General features: G+C 41.9%; 2 protein-coding genes across 8 annotated transcripts in view; both read left to right on the forward strand.

Annotated features, from left to right (window-relative positions):
- EOGT (EGF domain specific O-linked N-acetylglucosamine transferase) overlaps window positions 1–24502 on the forward strand; it is a 70514-nt gene that overhangs the window by 24506 nt on the left and 21506 nt on the right. For 2 of the 6 annotated variants that reach the window (XR_014064913.1, XR_014064914.1), the window contains exons 12-18: window positions 749–835; window positions 1346–1414; window positions 4650–4711; window positions 9898–10017; window positions 12213–12315; window positions 12895–13113; window positions 15432–15563. Coding sequence is in view for 2 of the 6 variants with exons in the window: in XM_081528438.1 (XP_081384564.1) it covers window positions 749–835; window positions 1346–1414; window positions 4650–4711; window positions 9898–10017; window positions 12213–12315; window positions 12895–13041 (588 nt within the window). In the remaining 4 variants the exon portion in view is untranslated. Of the gene's footprint in view, window positions 1–748; window positions 836–1345; window positions 1415–4649; window positions 4712–9897; window positions 10018–12212; window positions 12316–12894; window positions 15074–15431; window positions 15564–18820; window positions 19002–24502 lie in introns of those variants that run through there. The other 4 variants (XM_081528438.1, XM_081528437.1, XR_014064915.1 and 1 more) reach the window with 3 other exon arrangements.
- Window positions 20784–24502, forward strand: part of TAFA4 (TAFA chemokine like family member 4) — a 209737-nt gene continuing 206018 nt past the window's right edge. For both annotated transcript variants that reach the window (XM_081528458.1, XM_081528453.1), the window contains exon 1: window positions 20784–22141. The gene's annotated coding sequence lies outside the window, so the exon portion shown is untranslated. The remainder of the gene's footprint in view (window positions 22142–24502) is intronic.

Here is a 24502-nt window from a genome sequence, read left to right on the forward strand (position 1 = left end):
AATTGTGGTTTTCTCAGGGTATATGCCCAGTAGTGGGATTGCTAGGTCATATGGTAGGTGACCTAGACCCAGACTGGTGATGGAAGTAAATTCCGATGCGTAAAGAGCAATATTGCATAGGAACCTGGCATGTTAGGTCCATGAATCAGTGGTAAATTAGAAGTGGTCAAAAAGGAGATGGCAAGAGTGAACATCAACATTTTAGAAATCAGTGAACTAAAATGGATTGGAATGGACGAATATTCATTGGAAGAACTGATGCTGAAGCTCCAATACTTTGGCTACCTGATGCAAAGAACTGATTTATTTGAAAAGACCCGATGCTGGGAAAGATTGAAGGCAGTAGGAGAAGGGGATGATGAAGGATGAAATGGTTGGATGGCATCACCAACTTGACGGACGCAAGTTTGAGCAAGCTCTGGGAGTTGGTGATGGACAGGGAAGCCTGGCATGCTGCAGGCCATGGGGTGGCAAAGAGTTGGACTGAGTGACTGAACTGAACTGATGGTAGATTTATTACTAGTTTTTCAAGGAATCTTCATACCATTTTCCATAATGACTGTATCAGTTTACATTCTCATCAACAGTGTAGGAGGGCCTTGTTTCCTCCATATCCTCTCCAGAATTTATTATTTGTAGATTTTTTGATGATGGCCATTAAGATAGTACTTATGTATAACTTGAGAACATCTTAAATAGTAATGCAGAAATTACTCATTGTAATGGGAAATACTGTTTTTTATTGTAGATCTCTGGGTGTCAAAATACTGGGTTATTCAGGGCATTTTCCCAGCATGTACTGCACAGACTGAACATCACACAAGAGGGTCCCAAGGTAATGGCTACATTATGGTTTCGGAGGTGGGTTCAACTTTTCACCCCCTGATAAAAGTCAGTATCATCTTTACAGGAAAAGGAGATCATCAGCAGACAGTGTTTTCTGGGTTAACCAGAAATTCTCACCTGGAGTAATTTGAAATCAGATGTCAACAACCTAGGAAATTTTGATAAACTAAGAGATAGTGGAAGAATGTACTTTTTTTTTCTTTTCCTTTCCCTATCTCTCCCCTTCCTCTCCCGAGCTCCCACCCAGCCCACACATCCTCTGCCCCCAAATATACCCAAACAAACAGAAGTTGTGTAATGAATGTGTTTTGCCTTCTGTGGCTAACATGAGTACATTTTTATCCCCTGGGAGAACTGTGAAGAAATCAGGCTAAAAGGGATAAAAAACAGTCCCATAAAGGTGTCCTTATTGAGTTTTATCTCTTGGTGCAAATCCCATTTTAAGTTTTGTTTATTTATCTGTCCAGGCATATACAGCAATATTTTGCCTTTTTCACAGGGTGGAAAAATTCAAGTGACCATTCTTGCACGGAGTACAGAGTATCGGAAAATACTGAACCAAAATGAGGTCAGTTTTTGGTATACATTTTTAATAGCAACATATTGAATTTAACTTCCTATGAGTAATGTGCTTTGTTTTTTTTTTCATATCCTACTAAATGCTTTGGTTTGAAATTATTAGCTTTTAGAATATTTTGATGGCTGCACCCAGTTCATTTATCAGATTTCTACCGGAAGTCATCAAACCAGACATTACTAAATGATCTCTGCCTTACTATAGACGTTCCTCTGCACCAACTCAGAGTGGAAACAGAGACAAAACCGCCCAAGTCCTGCCTTTGCTGCCATGGATTGCCAAACGTTTTGTCTCTGGACAAACTAGTAGCTGAGCAATGGGAGAATATCTTTGGGCAGATGGTAGATGGAGTGTGGCAAGACAGTGGCCTCTAGCAGCAGATGAAGTTGGAAAAGTCCTTATCCTTTTCATGGGTATCTTAGAAATTGTTCCCCTCTTATGCTTCCTGACTCATTTCAACAACATCAATTCATAACTTATACTTAATTTCAATAAGATTGCAATGGAAGGCTCCCTGCAACAGCAGGACAGGGCGATGTGCTTGCAATAGTAAGGTTTCTAGCAGCAGACGTCTGGAAAAGACAAGTATTGTCCCCTAGAGACTCCATAAGGAGTACAGCACTGCGTATACCTTGATTTCATCCCACTGAGGCTTCTGTCTCAGTGTGTCAAATTTCTGTGCTACAGAACTGGAAGAGGATAAATTGTGTTGTTTTAAGATGATAAGTGTGTAGTAATTTGTCTTAGTAGCAAATAGAGAGGCATGAAACTGACTTCTTTATTTATTTGTAAATCACTCTGGCGGCAAGAATAGGAGCAGGGAGATTGATTAAGAACTGTTGCCCCGATAAGAGCTTAGATGAAGGGGAGGACAGGAGGGATGACAAGATAAATGGTTTTGGGATATATCTTGGAGATAGAGCCTATGACACTGCTTGTGGGAGTGTAAAGTTATAGCCTCAGTGAGGCCAGGAGAGGTAGTGAGAATCAGGCATGAACTCCTGGGCTGTTAGCCTAAGCACTTCAGTGAACTTGAGATGGGAGGGAATTTAGGGGCAGCTTTTGATGGGTAAAATGTTTGGCACAAGTTAATTTGGATGCCTGAGGCTGATCCAAACTGTATAATTAGCATCTCTTCTTGAGACACATATGGATTATGGAGGACATGAACATATGGTGCAATGAGGCATCGATTGTAAGCTCTGTGGATGGAAGAAATGAACAGCATGTGTATGTGTGTTTTAAAGACCTGGAAATAAAAATGTATCAAGTAATGCACTGTGGGGTGGACAGATGAGATGCATCATTAGTAGGCAGATGAGTAGTACTTATTGGTAAGGTAACACATTTTGGATGCAAGTATGTGCCAAGCATGTGTTCCCTCTGCCTGTCCTTCAACTCTCCCAGCAGACCAATAATATCAGTATTTTATTATTATTCTCCATTCTAAACAAGAACACTAAACCTTGGAGTTTAAAAAAAAATGCCCAAGTTCACCCAGCTGGTGAGCAGAGTAATGGGATGGGGTGAGGGGGGAAAGGGGGCCTACTTCATAGGCAGAGAACACTCCATAGCTGTAACCCAGCTTCACCTGGGAGGAGGCTAACCACTTTCCTTCCCTGTCCATCAGTCAACTGCTAGAGCGAAGTCCATTGGAAAGGTACCACCAATTGGTGCTACACTGCAGCCGTCCGTATTCTCACATCCAGCCCCGCAAGTTGCCTGGATGCTCTTGCCCTAAGGCGGGATTTGGTCATTCAGCTCCAACCCCAAGCCATTGTGTGCCCAACTGGTTGCTTTCCCAATTGGTGTCACTGGGAAAGGCAACTCCCAGGCAGAGAAGGAAGCACTTTTCCCTTTTCCTTGACTCGTGAATAGATAACAAAACCTAGATACCCTCATTAAATGATGGTTCATGCAGTCTTGCCCAAACTCAAGGTTAGAGCAGTCATTCCGGAAGGGGTATGGCCATGTCTCTAGTCTGACTACAAATCATGGAAAAGAGCATGCTTCCTTTGGGATCCTCGGAGACATGTGACTCCTTTTAGGTAGGCCCATCTCATTACAAGACAGGGGCTCATGCCCTCTGATTAATTCTCCCCTGGAAAGTGGAATTCTAATCTCTCCTCACTCCTTCAACTACTTGCTATAAACAGTGTATCTGTGGGCGTCCAGGGACTGTCTAGTGAGAGAAACTTCCATTTTATAACTCTGTGAGTGTGTGATGGGGGATGGGATTGGATTTGGGCCACTGCCTGTTGCTTTTTAGAAGCGGGAGAGTGGAGTGCGCTAGCCAAGAACACAGGTTCTGGGGTCAGATGAGCTAGATTTAGTTTTGGCCGTACCCTTTGCTATATGGGAGATCCTGGGAAAGTTGTTTACCTTCTCTAAGACTTCAGTACATCATTTATGAAATGTGTATAATATAATACTTCCTTGGTATGGCATTTGTGAGCAGGAAGTGACATATACCTAAAGCACTTGGAAATGCCAGCATGATTTCAGTGCAGAGTCAGTGATGCTTCTGTACCTGTTGCTGTTGCAATCACAGTGTGCACATGAGAAAGCAGGATACAGATACAAAATGCTTCTGAAAAGCACTGATCCGTGGTGTTGGGTTAAGATGGCTTATTTGTGAGGGATCTAGAGAACCATGGCGATGCTTTCGATGTGATGATGAATTAATCAAGCTTAGTTGTTTTCTCTTTGCTGAAAGTATAGTTGTTTTTCTGTGTAGAGCTGTTGAAATTTTTTTCTGCCAGGAGTTTAGTATTTTTGGTGGATGAGGTTGCAAAGCACTAGGAGTTTGTCTGAAATGATATAATGGGTAGGAAGAAAATTCTGGAACAAAGTCGATGCCCAGTGGATATACATTGAAAGTTGAGGGACTAACTATTGGAATAACAGTAGCTAAAAGATAACATTTCATGTGTGTCTGTGACAAGCCCTTTGCTTTTATGAATTTTCTCCTTTCATTCTCATAGCAGCCCAGTGCAGAGCAATTTTAGGAAGGTGGCATGTTCCTCCCTAAAATGCAGAGGTGGAGCCTGTACTTGAACTCAGTTAAAGTTTAAAACTGAAACATATTTGTATGAAGATACAAAGGGGATTTAATACTTGAAACATAACTTTATATGAAAAATAAGAAGTTTGGGGACTTCAAGGTAAATAAAATTGAAGAGAAGGAAGGAAAAGAAATTCTAAATATATTTCTTTTTTCCCCCAGCTTGTAAATGCACTGAAAACAATATCTACATTTGAGGTCCAGATTGTTGATTATAAGTATAAGTAAGTAGTAATCCAGTCTTGGGCAGATCCTGTCCTCTTTGGCTTGGATGAGGGAGGAGCCTCCTCATCCTTCGGCGGGGAGAGGAGGGAGGACTTTGTGAATGGGAGGTGTTGGCACTCGTGGATCTGGAAGGGACAAGTGGATACCATCAGTGAATGAAGTGGGCAGGTGAGGACGCCAAGCCTAGTGGGCAGAAGTTCTTCCGCTGTGACAGGCCTGATGTTGCCACACTGTCCCTTTTTAAAGAGAAGTGATGAATCCTATTTTCATTTGAAATTTCTAAAGTCTGGGGGAACTTCCCTGGCAGTCCAGTGGTTAAGACTTCACTTGTCAATGCAGGGGCTGCTGGTTCAATCCCTGGTTGGGGAGCTAAATCCCACATGCCTTGTGGCCAAAAAAATCAAAACATAAAGCAGAAGCAATATTGTAACAAATTCAATAAAGTCTTTAAAAATGGTCCACATTCAAAAAAAAATTCTTAAAAACCAGCAACTAATTCCAAATTTTAAAAAATGGCATAAGCCTGAATTGCCCTGTTAGCTGCTGGGTTTCATCATCTGGCCTAAGGTTAGTCATATGGGAATAATTTGAGGTTCATAGAACAGTATGAGGTTTCAAAAAAGTCTTATAAAATATTTACGTTTCTGGGACTTCCCCAGAGGTTCTGCCTTCTAATGCTGGAGGTGTGGGTTAGACCCCTGTCTGGGGACCTAAGGTCCCGCCCGCATGCTGTGGGGTGAGGCTAAAAATTAAAAAGAAAAATTTACTTTTACATTTCCTTTAAAATTCTGACACAAGTAAAAAGTTAGAAAGATAGAATTTGCCTAACATTTATGTAACCCCTGTTGATATAGAAACTATGTCATGTGTTATATGTTACATAACCCCTGTCTACATAACTCCTGTTGATATAGAAACTATCGGGCTATAAAAGTAATACATGTTTTTTATTGAAAAAGTCAAACAGTATAGAAAAGTTCCAAAGGAAAGTGAAAACTTTTCTCTCTCGTTTTCACCCACCCATAGTCATACTGTTGTTTTCCAAACTTAACACCTTTTTCTATGTTAAAAAGTACACATTTACCAACATATGGTGCCTCACATGGTTTGGTTTAAACTTATTAGTAAGCCTGGGCATTTAGCACCTCTTTCGTTACACATTTGTTCATTTACACAACAAGTCTTTGTCAGGTACCTGCCATGAGCTGGTCCCAGGCTTCGAAGTAGGAAGACAGTTACGGAGGAAGCTGGCCCTGTCCCAACGTCAGACACTAAATACAAATAAATAGCAGCTGAAAAAACAGCTACTGTTTATTGAGACTTACTCTTTTTTCCCTCCCAACCTTTAAACTTTTTATTATGTATTGGGGTAGAACCTGTTAACAATATTGTGGTAGTTTCAGGTGAACAGTGAAGGGACTCAGCCATACATATACATGTGTCCATTCTCCCCCAAACTCCCCTGCTATCCATGCTGCCACATAACACTGAGCAGAGTCCCATGCTGGTTATTCATTTTAATATAACTGTCCGTACGTGATCTTCCCAACTATCCCTTCTCCCCGACAGCCATAAATTCGTTAATCTGAGTCTGTGAGCACTGACCCGTATTCTTAATGCTTTCCTTGCTCTGTCTCATCTTCCTCTTTCAAGAGTCTTGTGAAGTTTCTGAAGCTATTTCTGTCTGACAGGTGACACTAACCCGATGGTGGCAATCCTCACTGCCACTTGAGGAAGAGCAGAGGCCAGAAGAGAGCCCAGGGTTAGTGACAGTAAATTCAGACCTTGCCAACCTGAGGGACACGAGAGAAACATAATAGCGTTGGGCTTTGTGAGTTCTGACCTACAGGCATTTCCCAGAAATGACCACTCCACAGGTGTGTTGCCTGGACGAATGCCCCTCGTCCCCCTCAGGATCAGTTGGCACCCCGGGGAAACTGAGGCACGTTACCTCGTGTGAGACTCACTTGGTGCCTTTGTCTTCCTTCCCTCGTGCTGGCACGGGGTTTCTGTTCTGTCCTGAGAGGAAGCTCTTCAAAGAGGAGAAGCTGATTAAGAGGAAAGCTGCTTCCCCTTCTTCCACGCAAACAGATCTTGTTCATTTATTTTCTTCACTGTGGGTGGGTGGGACTGGGAGATTGGATTACATTTTATTTATCAGAGTATTAGACTCTGTCCATTTCTTCCCAGCCTCACTTTGGTGAACTTTCTTGGCTCATGTTCTTGTTCAGTCTCTCAGTAGTGTCAGACTCTTTGCGACCCCATGGACTGCAGCACGCCAGCCTTCCCTGTCCTTTACCACCTCCGGAGCCTGCTCAGACTCATGTCCATTGAGTCAATGATGCATTCCAACCATCTTGTCCCCTATGTCCCTTCTCCTCCTGCCTTCTATCTTTCCCAGCATCAGGGTTTTTTCCAGCGAGGCAGCTCTTCGCATCAGGTGGCCAAATCAAGAGGCTGTTTAGTTCCTCTTTGCTTTCTGCCGTAAGGGTGGTGTCATCTGCATATCTGAGATTATTGATATTTCTCCCAACGATCTTGATTTCAGCTTGTGCTTCATCCAGCCTGGCATTTCGCATGATATACTCTCCATATAAGTTAAATAAACAGGGTGACAATATATGGCCTTGACATACTCCTTTCCCAGTTTTGAGCCAGTCGGTTGTTCCATGTATAGTTCTAAGTGTTGCCTCTTGACCTGCATACAGATTTTGCGGGAGGCACAAGGTGGTTTGGTATTCCCATCTCTTGAAGAATTTTCCACAGTTTGTTGTGATCCACACAGTCAAAGACTTCAGTGTAATCAATAAAGCAGAAGTAGATGTTTTTCTGGAATTCACTTGCTTTTTCCATAATTCAGCGGATGTTGGCGATTTGGTCTCTGGTCTTCTGCCTTTTCTAAATCCAGCTTGATCATCTGGGAGTTCCCGGTTCATGTACTGTTGAAGCCTAGCTTGGAGAATTTCGAGCATTACTTTGCTAGAGTGTGAGATGTGTGCAATTGTGTGGTAGTTTGAACGTTCTTTGGCATTGCCCTTCTTTGCGATTGGAATGAAAACTGTCCTTTTCCACTGCTGAATTTTCTAAATTTGCTGGCATATTGAGTGCAGCACTTTCACAACATCATCTTTGAGGATTTGAAATAACTCAGCTGGAATTCCATCACCTCCACTAACTTTGTAGTGAAGCTTCCTAAGACCCACTTGACTTCACACTCCAGTATATCTGTCTCTAGGTGAGTGATCACACTATCGTGGTTATCTGGGTCAAGATCTTTTTTGTATAGTTCTTCTGTGTATTCTTGCCACCTCTTCTCAATATCTTCTGCTTCTGTTAGATCCATACCATTTCTGTCCTTAATTGTGCCCATCTTTACATGAAATGTTCCCTTGGTATCTCTCATAGTTTTGAAGAGGTCTCTAGTCTTTCCTATTCTGTTGTTTTCCTCTCTTTCTTTGGACTGTTCCCTTAGGAAGGCTTTCTTATCTCTCCTTGCTGTTCTTTAGAACTCTGCATTCAGATGGGGATATCTTTCCTTTTCTCCTTAGCCTTTTGCTTCTCTTCTTTTCTCAGCTATTTGTAAGGCTTCCTCAGAAAACCATTTTGCCTTTTTGCATCTCTTTTTCTTGGGGATGGTTTTCATCACTGCCTCCTGTACAATGTCACGAACCTCTGTCCATAGTTCTTCAGGCACTCTGTCTATCAGATCTAATCTCTTGGATCTATTTGTCACTTCCACTGTATAATTGTAAGGGATTTGATTTAGGTCATACCTGAATGGCCTAGTGGTTTTCCCTACTTTCTTCAATTTAAGTCTGAATTTTGCAATAAGTTCATGATCTGAGCCACAGTCCGCTCCTGGTCTTGTTTTTGCTGACTGTTTAGAGCTTCTCCATCTTCGGTTGCAAGGAATATAATCAATCTGATTTCGATATTGACCATCTGGTGATGTCCATGTGTAGAGTCATCTCTTGTATTATTGGAAGGGAGTGTTCGCTATGACCACTGCATTCTCTTGGCAAAAGTCTGTTAGCCTTTGCCCTGCTTCATTTTGTACTCCAAGGCGAAACTTGCCTGTTGTTCCAGGTATCTCTTTACTTCCTACTTTTGCATTCCAGTCCCCTGTGATAAAAAGGACATCTTTTTTGGGTGTTAGTTCTAGAAGGTCTTGTAGGTCTTCATAGAACCATTCAATTTCAACTTCTTCGGCATTAGTGGTGGGGCATAAACTTGGATTACTGTGATACTGAATGGTTTGCCTTGGAAATGAACAGAGATCATTTTATTGTTTTTGAGGTTACACCCAAGTACTGCATTCCGGACTCTTTTACTGACTCTGAGGGCTTCTCCATTTCTTCTAAGGGATTCTTGCCCATAGTCGTAGATGTAATAGTCATCTGAATTAAATTCTCCCACTCCCGTCCATTTTAGTTCACTGATTCCTGAACTGTCAAAGTTCACTCTTACCATCTCCTGTTTAACCACTTGCAATTTACCTTGATTCGTGGACCCTTTGCCTCTTTTGTTTCAAAGTTTGCACATCTTTCAGTGTCTTGAATTCAAAGACCAGCATGCATAAAATTGTGGATTCGTCTGTTGTACAGGCAGGAAAATGCCCTCATAGTATCTGAGATAATTTTAGGGGTACACAGGTGTCAATTGAATAACTCAAATCATGCAAAGAAGAATTTATTTTATTTTTGAAAATTTCTTGTATGATCTTAAGGAAATAGTTTTCAGTTGGTTGCTAAATATATCATAACATCACTGTAATGCTTGCTAATTCCACTTTTTCATAGAGAGAGAGTGAGCCTCAGGATCAGAGCTTTGCCTTGCAGTGTTACCCACCTACCTTGGAATAATGCTTTTTAGCTTGGTTATACCCATTTTTACAGTTTAATGTCATGTGTTACTAGTTTTCCATTTAAGACAGGTATAAAAGTTTCCTTCTAAAATAAGAACATGCGAGTTTTTAAAAAGGCAAGCTTAACTTAGAAAAAATGTTTAGTTATTAAGTAGGCTGTTAGTTATGGGAGTAGGCTTGAAATTGGCAAATATCATGAGGAAATGTACTTTAAATTGGGAAAAGACACTTGTATAAATGTTGTTACCATGAATCGTGAGCTTACTCAACTCAGTACTTTCCCTCTCCTCCCCTTTCTTTTGTTGTTCTTTATGTTCACAGGGAACTTGGGTTTTTAGATCAGCTGAGAATCACGCATAACACAGACATATTTATTGGAATGCATGGAGCTGGTCTTAGCCATTTACTTTTCCTTCCAGACTGGGCTGTGGTGTTTGAACTGTAAGTGTTTGGGGACAATTTAACATTGAGGCAGCTGATAATGCTTTTTCTGCTTGCTGAGACTTTCGTTCAGAGCCTCAAAAGGCTTAATATTTAATCATTACAAAGAACTCACATCATATATATATCTAGAAAGAAAAGAAAAAAAAGACCTAAAAGTTTGAAGACTGCGATTATCCTTAGCAACCAAATATCCCTTTCCTCCCCCATCTCAGCAGGATTCGGGAGATGTGAATCTGTGGTTTCCTTTCTCTGAGTGCATTCCTGTGTGCTTGTCAAACTGAAAGCCTCTCCCTGCCATCGGTGTAGTTATTGTGTGAAAAGAGAACCTGTGTGTTGCATACCCATGTTCATAGCAGTGTTATCTCATTAGCAGTGTTATCTGAAGAAACTCAGTTGTCCATTGACTATGGAACGGGTAAATGAAATGTGATACAGACACAAACATACCCAGTGGAATACTATTCAACCTTAGAAAAGAAAGAAATCCTGTCTCGTGCAGTGACAGGGATGAACCTTGAGGACATTATGTTAAGTGAAATGTTACTCTGAAAAGCACAAATACTGTATGATTTCACTTTCACGAGGTACGTAGAGAAGTCAGATTCATAGAGACAGAAAGTAGAAGGGCAAGTGTCAAGAACTGGTGGGAGAGGTGAAGGGCGACTTAATGTTTAATGAGGAGAGAGTTTCACTTTTGCATGATGAAAGTGTTCTGGAGATTGGTTATAACAATGAGCTATAGGTACTACTGCCGCTGCTGCTGCACTGTACACTTAAAAAGGGTTAAGATGGCAAATTTTATGTCATGTGTTTTCTACCACAATTTAAAAAGAGAGAGAGTTTGAGTATCTGTACTTCTGGTGAAGAGCACAGCTCCAAAACATAAGCCAACCTCTTTGCCTGGTGCTCACAGGCACCATACAAGTCCATGGGCCTGTATGATTCCATACACACAGACGGGAGACTGAGGCCTCAGGGGAAAGTAATTTTCCCACAGCGTTCCTTTAACTTGGTGTTTGGTTGTGGAGACATGGACCTCTCTCCTTTGATAATTCTACTCTGGATACCAAGAGTGATTACTATTACCTGATTTCTTCCCTTTGGCTCTAAATATCTTGATTTTGTGGTTGTATTTCAAAAATAACTTGGCATTTAAATGAGAGACTATTTAGAAAAAAAGTTGTCATGAACTTCCAATACCCTGAAAAACCTTTAAAAATAAATATATATGTTAGAGAAATAGCTAGATCATTGTGGATTCTATTTCAGTTCTTCATTTCTCCCTGAGAGAGAGGGGGGAAAGAGAAAAAAGAAGGAAGAAAAGAAATGTCACTGAAACATTTCAGTCCTTGGAGGTCAACAGTCCTGGAATCAGTTTTCTTTTGGAGAATGTGTTACCCACCCACCCCATGCACATGTTCTTATGCACAAAGCTGGGGTTATTAGGAGTTAATATCAAGTTCACAGGCCTGTTGATAAAAATCCCCTCCATTCTTTAATCGTATTCTGCTTTTTGAACGTTAAGAAGATTTAGTTATGGAAATATTTTAAAAACAATCTTTCACTTTTGTGTGTGTGTTTCTATAAACAAGTTTTATTTATATACCATACTACAGTTCACTCATGTAAATCATATAATTCAGTGCTTTTAATATATTGACAGAGTTGTGCAACCACCACCACAATTTTACAATATTTTCATTGCCCCTCAGAGAAAGTCAGTCCCCTTCAGCAGTTACACTCATTCCATCTTCCTCCCAGCCCCTGGAAACCACTAATCTACTTTCTATCTCTGTAGGTTTACCCATTATGGACATTTTACATAAGTGGAGTCATGCAATATGTGGGCTTTTTCTTACTGGCTGCTTTCACTTAGTGTCATGTTTTCAAGGTTCATCCATATTGCAGCATGGATCAGTGCTCATTCCTTTTTATTGGCAGTAATTCCTTGTATGGTTATATACCACGTTTTATTTATCCATTCGTCAGCTGATAGACATTCAGAGTCTTTTCACCTTTTGGCTAGCTAATGCTGCTGCTGTGAACATGAATCTCTCTCACTCTTGTTTACTCTTTGTACAATCTTTTGCAAGAACATATTTGGGAGGTGAATTTTTTCCCCAAAGAACTGTGGATTGGTCAAAAATCCCAGGCAAAAGCCCCATCGTGTAGGGATGCCCTTGTGTCCTTAGGTACAACTGTGGAGATGAACGTTGTTACTTGGACCTGGCTAGGCTGAGAGGTGTCCACTACATCACTTGGCGAAGGCAGAACAAAGTCTTCCCTCAAGATAAGGTAAAGTTCAATGACAAAACTCATCTTGTTTTATTTTTTAATTGGGTTAAAGTGTCTAATTAAATTGCAAACTGTCTTTGAACTTCAATCCAAAGATAAAACTGTTCTCTGGAATCGTGAGTTGTTGTTTTTCATATTTGCAAACTTGTGGGCGACGGGAAATTAATTATTCTCTATCTTTATGTGGAAAAGTGACCTTCATGAAATTTGGGTCTAGAGAGATCTGTTAAATTATTTAGAGACGGGATCTGCAAACTATAGACCAGTGGGCTATATCTGGCCCTCCACTTGTTTTTATAAATAAAGCTTTATTGGGACACAGTCCTTCTCTTCTGTTCACATGTTTTCTATGGCTCCTTGAGCACTTCAGTAGCAGGGTTGAATAATTGTGGTGGAGACTCTGTGGTCCACAGAGCTGAAAGTACATGCTATGTGGCCTATTGCTGAAAAAAAATTGCCAACCTCTGATGTAGAGCATAAATTAAAACAGTTGCTTTTGGCCAAAGTCAAATAATTTTCTTCTTGTTCAGAAAACCACATCCTTAACAGCTTACAAATTTGTCTTTTGCTATTTTTCAGGGCCATCACCCAACTCTGGGGGAACATCCAAAGTTTACCAACTATTCTTTTGATGTAGAAGAATTTATGTACCTTGTCCTTCAGGCTGCAGATCATGTATTGCAACACCCAAAGTGGCCATTTAAGAAAAAACATGATGAGCTATAAATGTGTTGAGTCTTTTTGCCAAAGGGGAGTTTTTGAGCAATCCCCCACCAGACTCACCTCACAGTTAAATAGGTAAAACAGCCTGTTATCTCCTAGCCCCAAATCACCTTTTTTTTTGAATACCAATACAATGCCTTCAGGATATTACTTATGTCTCTTATAGCTTTTAAGTGTTCGTTTGATTTTTGTGTCATTGCTATTTATCAAGATACTATTTTTGCACTGAAAGCTTTACTTTTTATTGTTCGAAAATTGGGCCTGGGCTCACTGGTATCATTGAGCCTTTTTCTTAGGGATGCCAAAGTTTGCAACTTTCTTAGTTTTAGAATTTGTAAGTGTTTTTGTAGAATATCATGGGATCATCATTTTAGAGGCTTCCAACTTGATAATGATATATTTGAGTAAAATCACGACTCATTTATTTGCCATAGTTTGTTCATAGCACTGTTTGTAGTTGGACAGGAAAACATACAACACACCCATGCATACATGCACACACACACACACGGCTGTGGTTTTCAGTACCAAGCTATAGGACGGTGTTATAGATCAAACAGTATTATAAATAGATCTGTTTTATTCTTATCAGAGTCCAAACTAAGTCCCAATAAATTCTCTGTTATATCCTTATAGTCAACGCCAGGTTATATTTATCCAGAACCTGAATAAATCATGCTGTTTCATTAAGTCATATTCATATATTTAATATGCAAATCATGTTTTCCCCACATGTAACAACCACATATGATAAAAACAAATGAGAATGTTCTTTAGGATGGTTTTGTGCATCTTCTTGCTGGTTTCCACCAGCTCCTTCTTAGCCGTGGAGAGCATTTATGTATGAAATAGTGGTTTCATTGTGCACATATTTGTAAGTGCATATACCTGTGTGTATGTGTCTACCTCTTTTAGCATGGAACTATTCCGGTGTTTGATTTTGCAAACTTCAAATTAGCCACAAGAAGAGATTTTTTTTTCCCCTATAAAAAAAGTAAAGGCAAAAAAGGGTAAAGATACACATGAAGTACCCAGTTCAAAATGAATAAGAAGCCATAAGAGAGTGCCATAGATTAAAAAGCATATCTGACAGCCACCCCTACTCCCTCAATGAGATTCACTTCTTACTGTTTATGAACCTTCAATTTAGTGGACCGAAACCATGGATTTATTTTATTGCAAAATGTGAAGTTTACATTTTATTAACACTTGAGTAATCTCATTTAGAGACTAGCAACTTATATTTTTCTAAGTAAGGGATTAACAAAGTACAGCAGAGCTAAATTTTTTTTTATGTTTTAGAGTAGTTCAAAGAAAAAAGAATATACAGCAGACAAGTGACCTGAGAATCCTAAAATATTTATTATCTGCACCTTTACAGAACACATTTGCTGACTCCTGCTTTAAAGGATTATCAACGGTCTTCTAGAGTTTAGGAATATTTATTAAAATATCTGTAAATGAATTAATGAGTCACTGTAGCAATAGGTTTGATTTGAGACCTTTACAATATTTAAAAAGACTTACAGCATGTCTTTTGAAATGATTGGTGTTGCTGCTGTTCTTTGTCCAAAATACTGAGTAACCGCCAAGAAGATCGTTCACGTGAAAGGAATTGTCAAGGCTATGTTGCATGTTTAGTCAGAGAGGCAGAAACACCTAAAAAAAGTGGCCTGAAAAAAAAGGTTTCAGCATTTATCTTACCTCATTTTAAGAAGTGTTTGGTGATTCTGTAGATGAGCAAGAATTTTAGACATTGAAAACAATTTCATAATGAAATGTTACATTTGCATATTTCACATTTAAAGAAACAATACATTTTATAGAAATGAAAAAATATACTAGGTACTTTATGTAATTCACTTTTATCAGACTTTCTTTTTGATGGGAGCAAAAGAAGGTCTTCAAATTGTTATAAAATTTAAAATGTAAAGACTGCTCTTTTTATTAAGTCTTTGAAAGAGATGCATGTCATTGTTTGTACATTTGGGATATGGCTTTGGAATAAATCTTTTTATATTTTATTTGAACACAAGACTATTTTCAGGGTTTTCTGTGTCTGAATGTCAGATGTTTACCTTTTTTTTTTTTTTCAATCTGGTCGCTTTAGATTATACAAATTGAGTAGCTCACTGACAATTCAATTTAAGGAAAAGTTATACCTTACAATTATTTAGCAGTTTATTATATGATGCTTTCATGGTATATTGCATAATCTGTATAAACTCGACTTAGTTGTTCCCATTTTTTAATGTGACAAAAGTCAGATGCTGTTTAAGGGACCTCCCTAAAGATCACATGTCTTCTGATTCCACATCTATAGTCCTACATTTATTCACCAGATTATGCAGTAAATATTGATGGAGCAACTACTGTGTACATTTCTACTCTAGGTTCTGGGGATACAGCAGTGAGAAGAACAGAAAAAAGTCCTTACCTTCATGGACCTTGCGTTCTGATGGAGGAGACAGATATTAACATAAATAAGGAAAATATACTGTGTGTTGGATGTTGATACAAGCATGGTATGGACAAACTAAAACGGGAATGAGGGCTGTGGAGCTCTGGGGGGAGGTAGAGTCCGGCACACTGAGGTAGAGGGTCAGGGAAGTCCTTGTTGAGGTCACCTTTGAGTCAGGACTTAAAGTTCTAAGGGAGGAAGCAATGTAGATAGCTGGTGAAGAGTATTCCAGGATGACGGGATAGTACAGGAAAAAGTCCTGAGGCAGGAGGGTACCCGATATAATAGCCAGGAAGCCAGTGTAGGGGCAGAGGAGTAGGAGATGAGGTCAAAGAGGTAATGGGCCTGGGGTGAAAATGGCAAGGCTCTTATCCTTTGATGGTGATGAGATGGGAATCATTGAAGGGATCTCAACAGGAGGAATGGCCTGACTTTGAAGAGGATAACTGTAGCTATTATGCTAGAGACTCTGGAGAAATGTTTCAGGTCGTGTACCCTGGGGGACAGACTGTGGGAGTAAATTTGTATGCAGGTGGTTTGTTGGGGAAGATGCTCCTTGATGGACACCTGGAAGGAAGTAAAGGGACCAGACGGGTGGAGGGAGCAGTGGAGCTGCAACACAATTGCAAGTGAGGCCACAGGGGGGCACTGTAGAGCTGATTGCAAAGGCTGGAGATCCTCATAGCAATGAATCCCTGAATACCAGCATTTCTCCAGAGAGGTGTAGTCTGGAGCAGGGCAGCTCTCTTCAGCTGAAGGCAGTTCCTGGAGAGGAGCTTGGTGTGATCCATCAGTGGTCAATATTCCCGCTGCAGTGGTGGGTGGATCTCCCAGACCCTCTACAGCATTCATAGTGCCATGTTACCATTCAGTGTGTTCCACTCTCCCTTCTACTGCCTGCCAACAAAAAGTTATAGCTATGGCTTCATTTGATTCAGATTTTATTTGTTTTAAAGACTCCTTAAAGACAGTTCTGTGTACTTCATATAGTAGAAGGTGAGATTGGCTTTGTGGGCCATATGAGTTCTCTGTCCCATATTATTATTTGTTGGTCCCCACCTCTAAGCTTTTAACAAAGGTAAAAACCATTCTTTGGGATATTTAAACAGGTTAAGGAACTTGCCCAAAGCGACGCAGCTAATAAGTAATAGGTGGATTGGATATAGGGCTTTCTTTGTGAAGGAATTTAAACAGAGGTAATGTAGGAAGTAAAGGATGAAAGGAAGGAAGGGAAAGAGGGAAGGAAGGAGGGAGGGAGGGAGAGAAGGAAAGAGAAGAGAGAAGTTGGGTGGAAAAGAAAGTAGAGAAAGTAGTCCTGGTGTTAGGCTATTCCTTACAGTTACAATATAGTTGTAACTCTGATACACACTCAGTGGAGAGAGAATTTGAAAAACACTTGCTTTTTGAAATTAAGAGCAATAATCAGATCAGGTATGGTTGCCTTGGAGAAACCAGTCTTTCAGAATACTATATTCACAACCAAGAGCTATTGCCAGACACTTTAATATCGTCTTCCTCTGTTAGCTTATTGGGGCGTGGCATCAGATGTCATAAGCATGCTTGTCATGGAGAAAGTGGCTTAGAGCTTGGCTGCGGTTATGTGGGCCCTCTTTGGACAGTAATGCACATTTTAACCATGAGGTGGCAGTCAAGCCCTTCCAAATGGCCTTTCTGCACTCTGAAGGCCTGGGTATAATAATCTCATTGTAGATTCCAGACACCTGAGTGCCAGGAATAAGGCCTTGCTTCTGTGTGTGATGTATTTTTTTCATCCCTGATTTAAGTTAAAGTGGGAAAATTATCCTGGACAGTTTTCAGATTTAAGTGTGAAATTTCTTAGCTGCAGCCAATTCCTGAATCCTTTGTACCATCTCCTAATCATCCTGTGGAAAGAGCATTTGGTCTTGGGAAGATGATTTCTAGTAACAGAAGCTGTTGAGTGGAATGCAGTCTCATTGACGTGAAGGAATTTTCTTGGGAAGAGAGCTCTATTGTAGGATCTCTAGATAGCCCATTAGTTCCTCAGTCCTTTTTAGGGCCTAAATTCTTTGTATATTGGGCTTGATAGGTTACTGTATATGTAAGTGCTGTTGTCATTGAGCAGAGCCAGACTGTACATGGAAGAGTTCTCCTGCTTGTGTTTAGCCGCCCAGTCATGTCTGACTGTTTGCGACCCTTTGGGCTGTAACCCACCAGGCTCCCCCATCCCTGGGATTCTCCAGGCAAGAATACTGGAATGGGTTGCCATTGCCTTCTCCAGGGGATCTTCCCACCCCAGCGTCTCTTACGTCTCCTGCATTGGCAGGCAGCTGCTTTACCCACTGAGCCAACAGGGAAGCCCAATGTAAATGAAGGAGTTCATTGAGGTCTAAATGCCAAGAGTGGTACCATGTTAATTAAAGAGGAATTTTTAGCACAAACAAAGGGGTATTAATATCGAGTCTTTACGTGAATCTGACCCATGCAGTTCTCCAGGTATTTGCTATCATTTGTTTTTGACAACTGTGAATTGCAGTATTGGGGGATGTTTTTGCTGAAAAGGACCTGGAGATCCTTTGTGGCTTTTGTTCATTTCGCTATGGTTTGTTGACTGCCCACCAGTAACAGGAACTTTCAGACCAAGAGAGAAAGTTCCTGGGAGAAGCATGTTTTGTAGACCCAGGAATTCAGCTCTAGGAATCAGAGGGCTCTGACTCCTCAGCCTTGCACACCCCTTGCAGCTGTATGACCAGGGGTTTGTTGCTTAGCCTTATGAAGCTTCAATTTTCTCGTAAACTGGTGGCAATATCTATTAGGCAGGGTAGATTCAAGGATAAAAAAAATAAAGTCACACTCGTTTAGGGCTTGGTGCATACTGTTTGTTCAGTAAATGCTATTATACTATGGAACACATAGAACTGTTATTATTTAAAGCTCTAGTACCTGGAAAGCGGTTAAATTCTGAATCTCCAGACTTCTCCCCACACCAAATTATTTAGATTCTCAGGGGTGCCATCAGCTGACTCTATTTGGTCAAATGTCCCCAGGTGTCCCATTGCACAGGGATTTGGAGCTGCTGGTCTAGGACACAGTGACAGCTCTTGGCAGTAGACAGGTCAGGAGTTCTAAGCCAGTACTTGTCAAAGTGTCTTCCACTGGGTATCCTTAAGATGTTGCATAATAAACAGTTTACCAGGGAAATACTGCCTCAAGTCAAGTCGAGTTGTTTCTTGTAGGGTTTATCCCCACCTTTGACACACTAGTGCGCACTGTGAGTTTCTAAATAGGAAGAGGTCATATGCGCTGCTTCCAGATTCATTTGACTGCTGGTCTGTTTCTCAGGGAGCTTAACGATTGCTGTTACAAGAATCCAGGCAGGCTTCTCTGAGCACTGGCCATGGCTGTCTACCCTCCTGGGGAGTGGGTAACAGGCAGTGCTCTTGGCATGAAGCCGCTTCCGGGTTGTGAGTCTGTCAGTTGTGCTACCCGATCACAACTGACTGGACCAGGCATCAGATAAAAGGTAAGAAAAAAGGTTATAAGATAAAAGGTAAAGAAACAACCCAGGTCCCTTAAGCAGGGGCATTTGGATGGAAGACGTGAGGAGGATGCCAAGGTTTCTGGAACCAAGACACCAGATCTGAGCTATTGGTGCTTTTTTTGTATCAAGTACAATCGTGAGCTGCTCTTCAGTTCTTCATGAGGTCACTTGTACATTCAGGTCATGCATTGGGTGACCTCTTTCTTCCAACCTGAAAGAACCTAACCCACACAGCCATGCCTGACTCCAGGAGTGACTGTCCCACCCAACACCACAGTGATGGGAGGACATGGACCCAGACATTCTTATTCCAAGTTTAATGCCACACTGCGGCCCCATCACACTGTTGCCTCTCAAGCTGAGATTGATCAGCAGGACAAGCAGAGGTAAAAAATAATGGTAATTTCCAGAAAAATCTGGGAAGTAAATGTGAAGGACACACATGTAGAAGTCCCTAATGGTCTTAGGTAGAAATCAAAGCTGGGCAGAGGGTTAAATAATGGTGCCTGAGAAATCAGGCCAGTTTGCCATGAGGCAGCTGGATGAGGACTCATCAAAGAGGAGATGAAGTTAAAGGTGAAGTTTCTAAGTCTCAGAAGAAAACCTTTAAGTGGATAGGCAGTAAACAAAGCCGAGGACAAGAGTGAAAGGAGGGAGTTACTAGACACACGTTGTACAGGTCAAAGAAAAGGCAGGAAGAGGCCAAGATAACATTGAAAAGCTTGCGGAAAAGGGAGGCTGAGGAGGACGATGTAAACACTGAGGAAGCCGGTATGTCTCTTACTGCAGCAACCCCTCCAGCCCCTGAGGGCGGCAGAAAATGGGGAGAAAAGCATGAAAGCACCAATTCACAGTGAAAGCCATTCTGCACTGATAGAAAAATGTAAATCCTCCAGAGAAATATCTTTATCTACACATCGTTTCTCAAAAACGCAGGGAATATTCAGCAATATTCTCAGGGAGAGAATTTACACAAGATGCTTTTAGAAGTGTTTATGGTTCACTTGGTGGAAACGGGCCCAGGAGTTTTTCCTCCTGCAGTTCACAAGGATGTCAATGCATCCTCTTGCCTGTGAAATTAAAAGATGTGATGGTGGAGCGTCCTTACTGCCATCACCACACTGAGACATGGAGCCCAGATGGGATTTCCGTTCTGCCTGGCAGGTGTCTATGCAAATAAGCTGTCTTTCAGAAATTGCTGGGTAACACTATCATATTGACTTTGTACTAGATTATATGCTCTTGGATAGTCATACTTTTGCAATTCAAATAGCAGTCTGTTGAAAAGAGTTTTATGGTGGCTGCTACTTCGTGCAGGCAATAAATCTGGGGGACCAGGAATAAAAGTAATAGGCAGAAAAAGGCGCCCATTCTTTTATAGCTATGCTTGAGACTGGCGAGAAGGGCCAATAGCTGGGAAGCATCTTACAGTCTCCTTTTGTCTTTTTGCTGCTGCTTCTTCAGTTCTTTTTTCTTCTTTCTCATGTTTCCCCCCCTGTTCCCCGCCCCCCCCCCAAATATTAGCATTTATAAGTCTGCTTTTGGGGGGTCTTCCCTGGTGGTCCAGTGGTGAAGAATCTGCCTTGCAATGCAGGGGACGCAGGTTCGATCCCTGGTCTGGAAGCTAAGATCCCACATGCCATAGAGCAACTACGTCTGCAGGCCCCACAACTATTGAGCCTGCGCAGTACAGCTCTAGAGCTGCAGCTACTGAGCCTGCGCCCTGGAGCGAGGAACAACTACTGAGCCTGCGCTCTGGAGCGAGGAACCACAACTACTGAGCCTGCGCTCTGGAGCCGCAAACCACAACTACAAGAGACTGCGTGTGCAGCTGCTGAAGAACGCATGCCCTAGAGCCCGTGCTCCACCAACAAGAGAAGCCACTGCCAGGAGAAGGCCGAGCACCACAACTAAGAACTAGCCCCGGTCGCCGTAACTAGAGAAAAAGCCCACACTCAGCAATGAAGAGCCTGTAGGCTCCAAGGACCTGGCGCAATCCCTACTCCCAGCCAAAACGTCTGCGCTCTTGGTGAAAGCAAAGACCGCCGGTCAGGAACCCTACAGAAAGGTTTGGACTTGTTGGTTTCTAGTGAATGGCATGGTGATGTGCACAGTCACCCTTGGTGGTAAGACACTGTAGCAGACTTAGCGCTGACTCTTCTGGGCTGTCCATTGGAAGTGGCCGCACAGGACCCGGGAATAACATCTACTTCCCCCATTCAGTTCAGCCTTCCTGAGATTGCCCACCCACACCCCCTCCATGATGTCGGGCAAGTGCAAACACATGAAGTCTTAGGACAAAAAGCAGCTTTGCAGAGCCATGATGAGGAGCAGGGTGGCGGAGAAGTGGAAGGGACAGACTCTGGCCTGCCATTGACACTCAGGGAGCCTCAGTTTTCTCATCTGTGAATGGACACTACTCAGGGGACCAACCTGAAGGTTGTTGTAAGACTGTATTTGGTCCTTGTGTCTGCACCACACTTCGTGGAGCAAACAACTGTGAGGATAGAGGAGCCTGATTTTAATCAGGTAATCACGCAGGTGTGTAAGGTTAAACAGTGGGGCTGCCTGGAAGGGGAGGAACTTGTAACCAAGAGAAGCTGTGCCCTGGGGCGAGAGGGAAGCTTCCTCGCAGGCAAAAATAAGGTAGCACACCTTGGGTCTGGCACACAGGGAGGCCTCCTAAGCTGGGAGAGGAGCTGGGAGGTGGAAGAAGGAAAATAGGAGGCAGATGACGAGGAGGAAGAAGACGCAGGCCCACAGGAAGCCTGGGTCCTCGGCCAGTGAGCACCGGAGAAATCTCCAGGTGATGACAACTTGGGCCTGAAAGACCCTGAGGACAGTGGCCGCTGAGGTCTGCTTGATTCAGTGACGGACTGACAGTCCCATGAGGTGGAAAAGCTCCTAGAGACCAGGCGGCCCCCAGACAGAAATTACAGAGGCTCCGGGGCTATCAGACTTAAACTTTGCTTCCCACTGAGTGGTTTCATCAGTATCACCTGAGAACCTCACCAATGGCACAGGCCTGACTGCCAGCCTGCCTTCTCCTGGCCTCAGGATTCTCAGCTACCTGCATCCAAAGTTCACTTCTGCGCCTTCAGTCTGTGATTAAACGGCAAAAGGTACATGATCTATGCAAAGATATGCACATATTAATATATAAGCCCAAGGATCAATTATGTAAGGTGGCCAAGGGGTCGCTCTGCCAGGAGGGAGGTTCGTCTGGGCTTCACTCTAACATCTTTTTACAAAATGTGTGCATTCTGAATACTGGGGATGTGGGGATTCATTTGTTTGCTAAAAGTGTTCAAGAATGGGTTGAAACTTCAAGAAATCCTAGTATAGCCCAGAGTTTTCAATTATGTAGGAAAATGACTACTAGGAAAGTGGGGAGGGGAACTCAAATGTTGTGGTCTGTGCGTGGGTTGGAAAAGAATTTCCAGACATGAGGCGGAATGAGAGGAGAGTCGAGTTTGTTAGAGTGGGAGATGCTGTTAGAGCAGTGGGCCGTTTCCTGGGACAGCTGACCCCTTTCATGGGCCAGTAGCCAATTTTTATAGCCTCAAGACAGAAAAAATTCCTACTGGAAGGGTGTCATTAGGTGATTGGTTAGGATGCTATAGGGTGGTGTAGGATGGATATTTTACCTATTATGGGTTCTGTGAAGTGACTGGTTTAGATCCAGAGGCTCATGGCAACAGTTGCTATGGGGCTCGGTCAGTTCTGGAGATTTTTGTCCTGTGACCTTGGTACAGGGTTCCACACCAAAGCTGTATTTATTTTATTTTATTTTTTAAGAAATAAAGTTAATTGCTGTCTGTTGGAGGGAGAGGGGAACTTGAGGCAGGTGTTATTTATGATGTTATCACTCAGGGGCACATGGTTGAGAAGGGCTCTGCCTGGACTAGGGTTTGTCTCAGTGAGGCTCCAAGCCTGCTCCACCCCACCCCCTGCTTTTTAAATTGAAGTACAATTGCTGTATAATAATATGTTTCAGGTGTACAGCATAGGAATTCACAGCTTAAAAGTTATATTCCAAAAAAGGAGTTACATTCCATTTACAGTTGTTACAAAATATTGACTATATTCCCCATGTTGTACAGAATATCCTGGCAGCTTGTTTATTTTATACATAGTAGTTTGTACCTCTAAATTCCTTACCCCTAGCTTACCCCTCCCCACTGGTAATGGCTGGTTTGTTCCCTCCTATCTGTGAGTCTGTTTTGTTTTTGTTACATTCATTAGTTTGTTCTGTTCTCTAGATTTCACATATAAGGAATATGATATAGTGTTTGTCTTTCTGTGTCTGACTTATTTCAGTAAATGTAATACCGTCCAAATCCATCCATGTTGTTGCAATGGAAAAATTTCTTTCTTATGGCTGAGTGGTGTCCTGCCTCTGCTTTAAACAATCATCTGTCATTGGACAGGTAGGGGCTTCCATGTCTTGGCTCTTCTAACTAATGCTGCTGTGAACATTGGAGGGTGTAGATCTTTTTGAATTAATGTTTTTATTTTCTTTGGAGATATACTCAGGAGTGGAATTGCTGGGTCATATGGTAGTTCGAGTTTTAGTTTTATGGAAAAATCTCCATATTGTTTTGCACTGTGGCTGTATCAATTTACATTTGCACCAGTAATCGATGAGGGTTCCCTTCTCACCATGTTCTTGCCAACCTTTGTTATTTTGGGTATTTTTGATGACAGTCATTCTGACACTCATGAGATGACAGCTCACTGTGGTTTTGATTTGCATTTCCCTGATGATTAGTGAAGTGGGACGTTTTTTCATGTGCTTGTTGGCCATCTATATGTCATCTTTGGAAAAATGACTGTTCAGATCTCCTGCCCATCTTTTAATTGAGTTGTTTGTTTTTTTGATGTCGAGTTGTATGAGCTCTTGATAAATTTTGGATGTGTGTGTGTGTGCTAAGTCGCTTCAGTCGTGTCCAACTCTTTGCGACCCCATAGGCTGTAGCCCGCCAGGCTCCTCTGTCCATGGGATTCTCCCAGAAAGAATACTGGAGTGGGTTACCATACCCTCCTCCAGGGAATCTTCCTGACCCATGGATTGAACCCACGTCTCCTGCATGGGCAGGCAGGTTCTTTACCACTAAGTCATATCCTTTGCAAATGATAGAGAAACTAGAGATTTGTCTCAGTGAATATCCCAGCCTGTCTTTTATACATAGAAAAAAGTTCTTTACATGAATGAGAAGTACCCAATGCATTACTGCCTATGTGGCTGGTGACTTTTGTCAATATTCAGCATTTTGTCCACCTGCCCCTTAACATCACCAGGTGCTCCCGTCACGTCTGCTCAGTGGGTCTGCAGGCCTTCAGAAGGTGCTCCTTTGGCCAGGAAGTGGCAGTCTGAACGTGGGTTGGAAAAGAATTTCCAAACACAGTATTGCAGAAAGGAATGAGTTTATTAAGAACAAAGAGCAGAGATAATGTGGGGGCTGCAAGCACAGCGGGCCGAC

Source organism: Giraffa tippelskirchi, chromosome 9 (genome assembly GCF_054371585.1).
Source record: "Giraffa tippelskirchi isolate mGirTip1 chromosome 9, T2T-mGirTip1v1.2.pri, whole genome shotgun sequence".
Classification (NCBI taxonomy): Eukaryota; Metazoa; Chordata; class Mammalia; order Artiodactyla; family Giraffidae; genus Giraffa; species Giraffa tippelskirchi.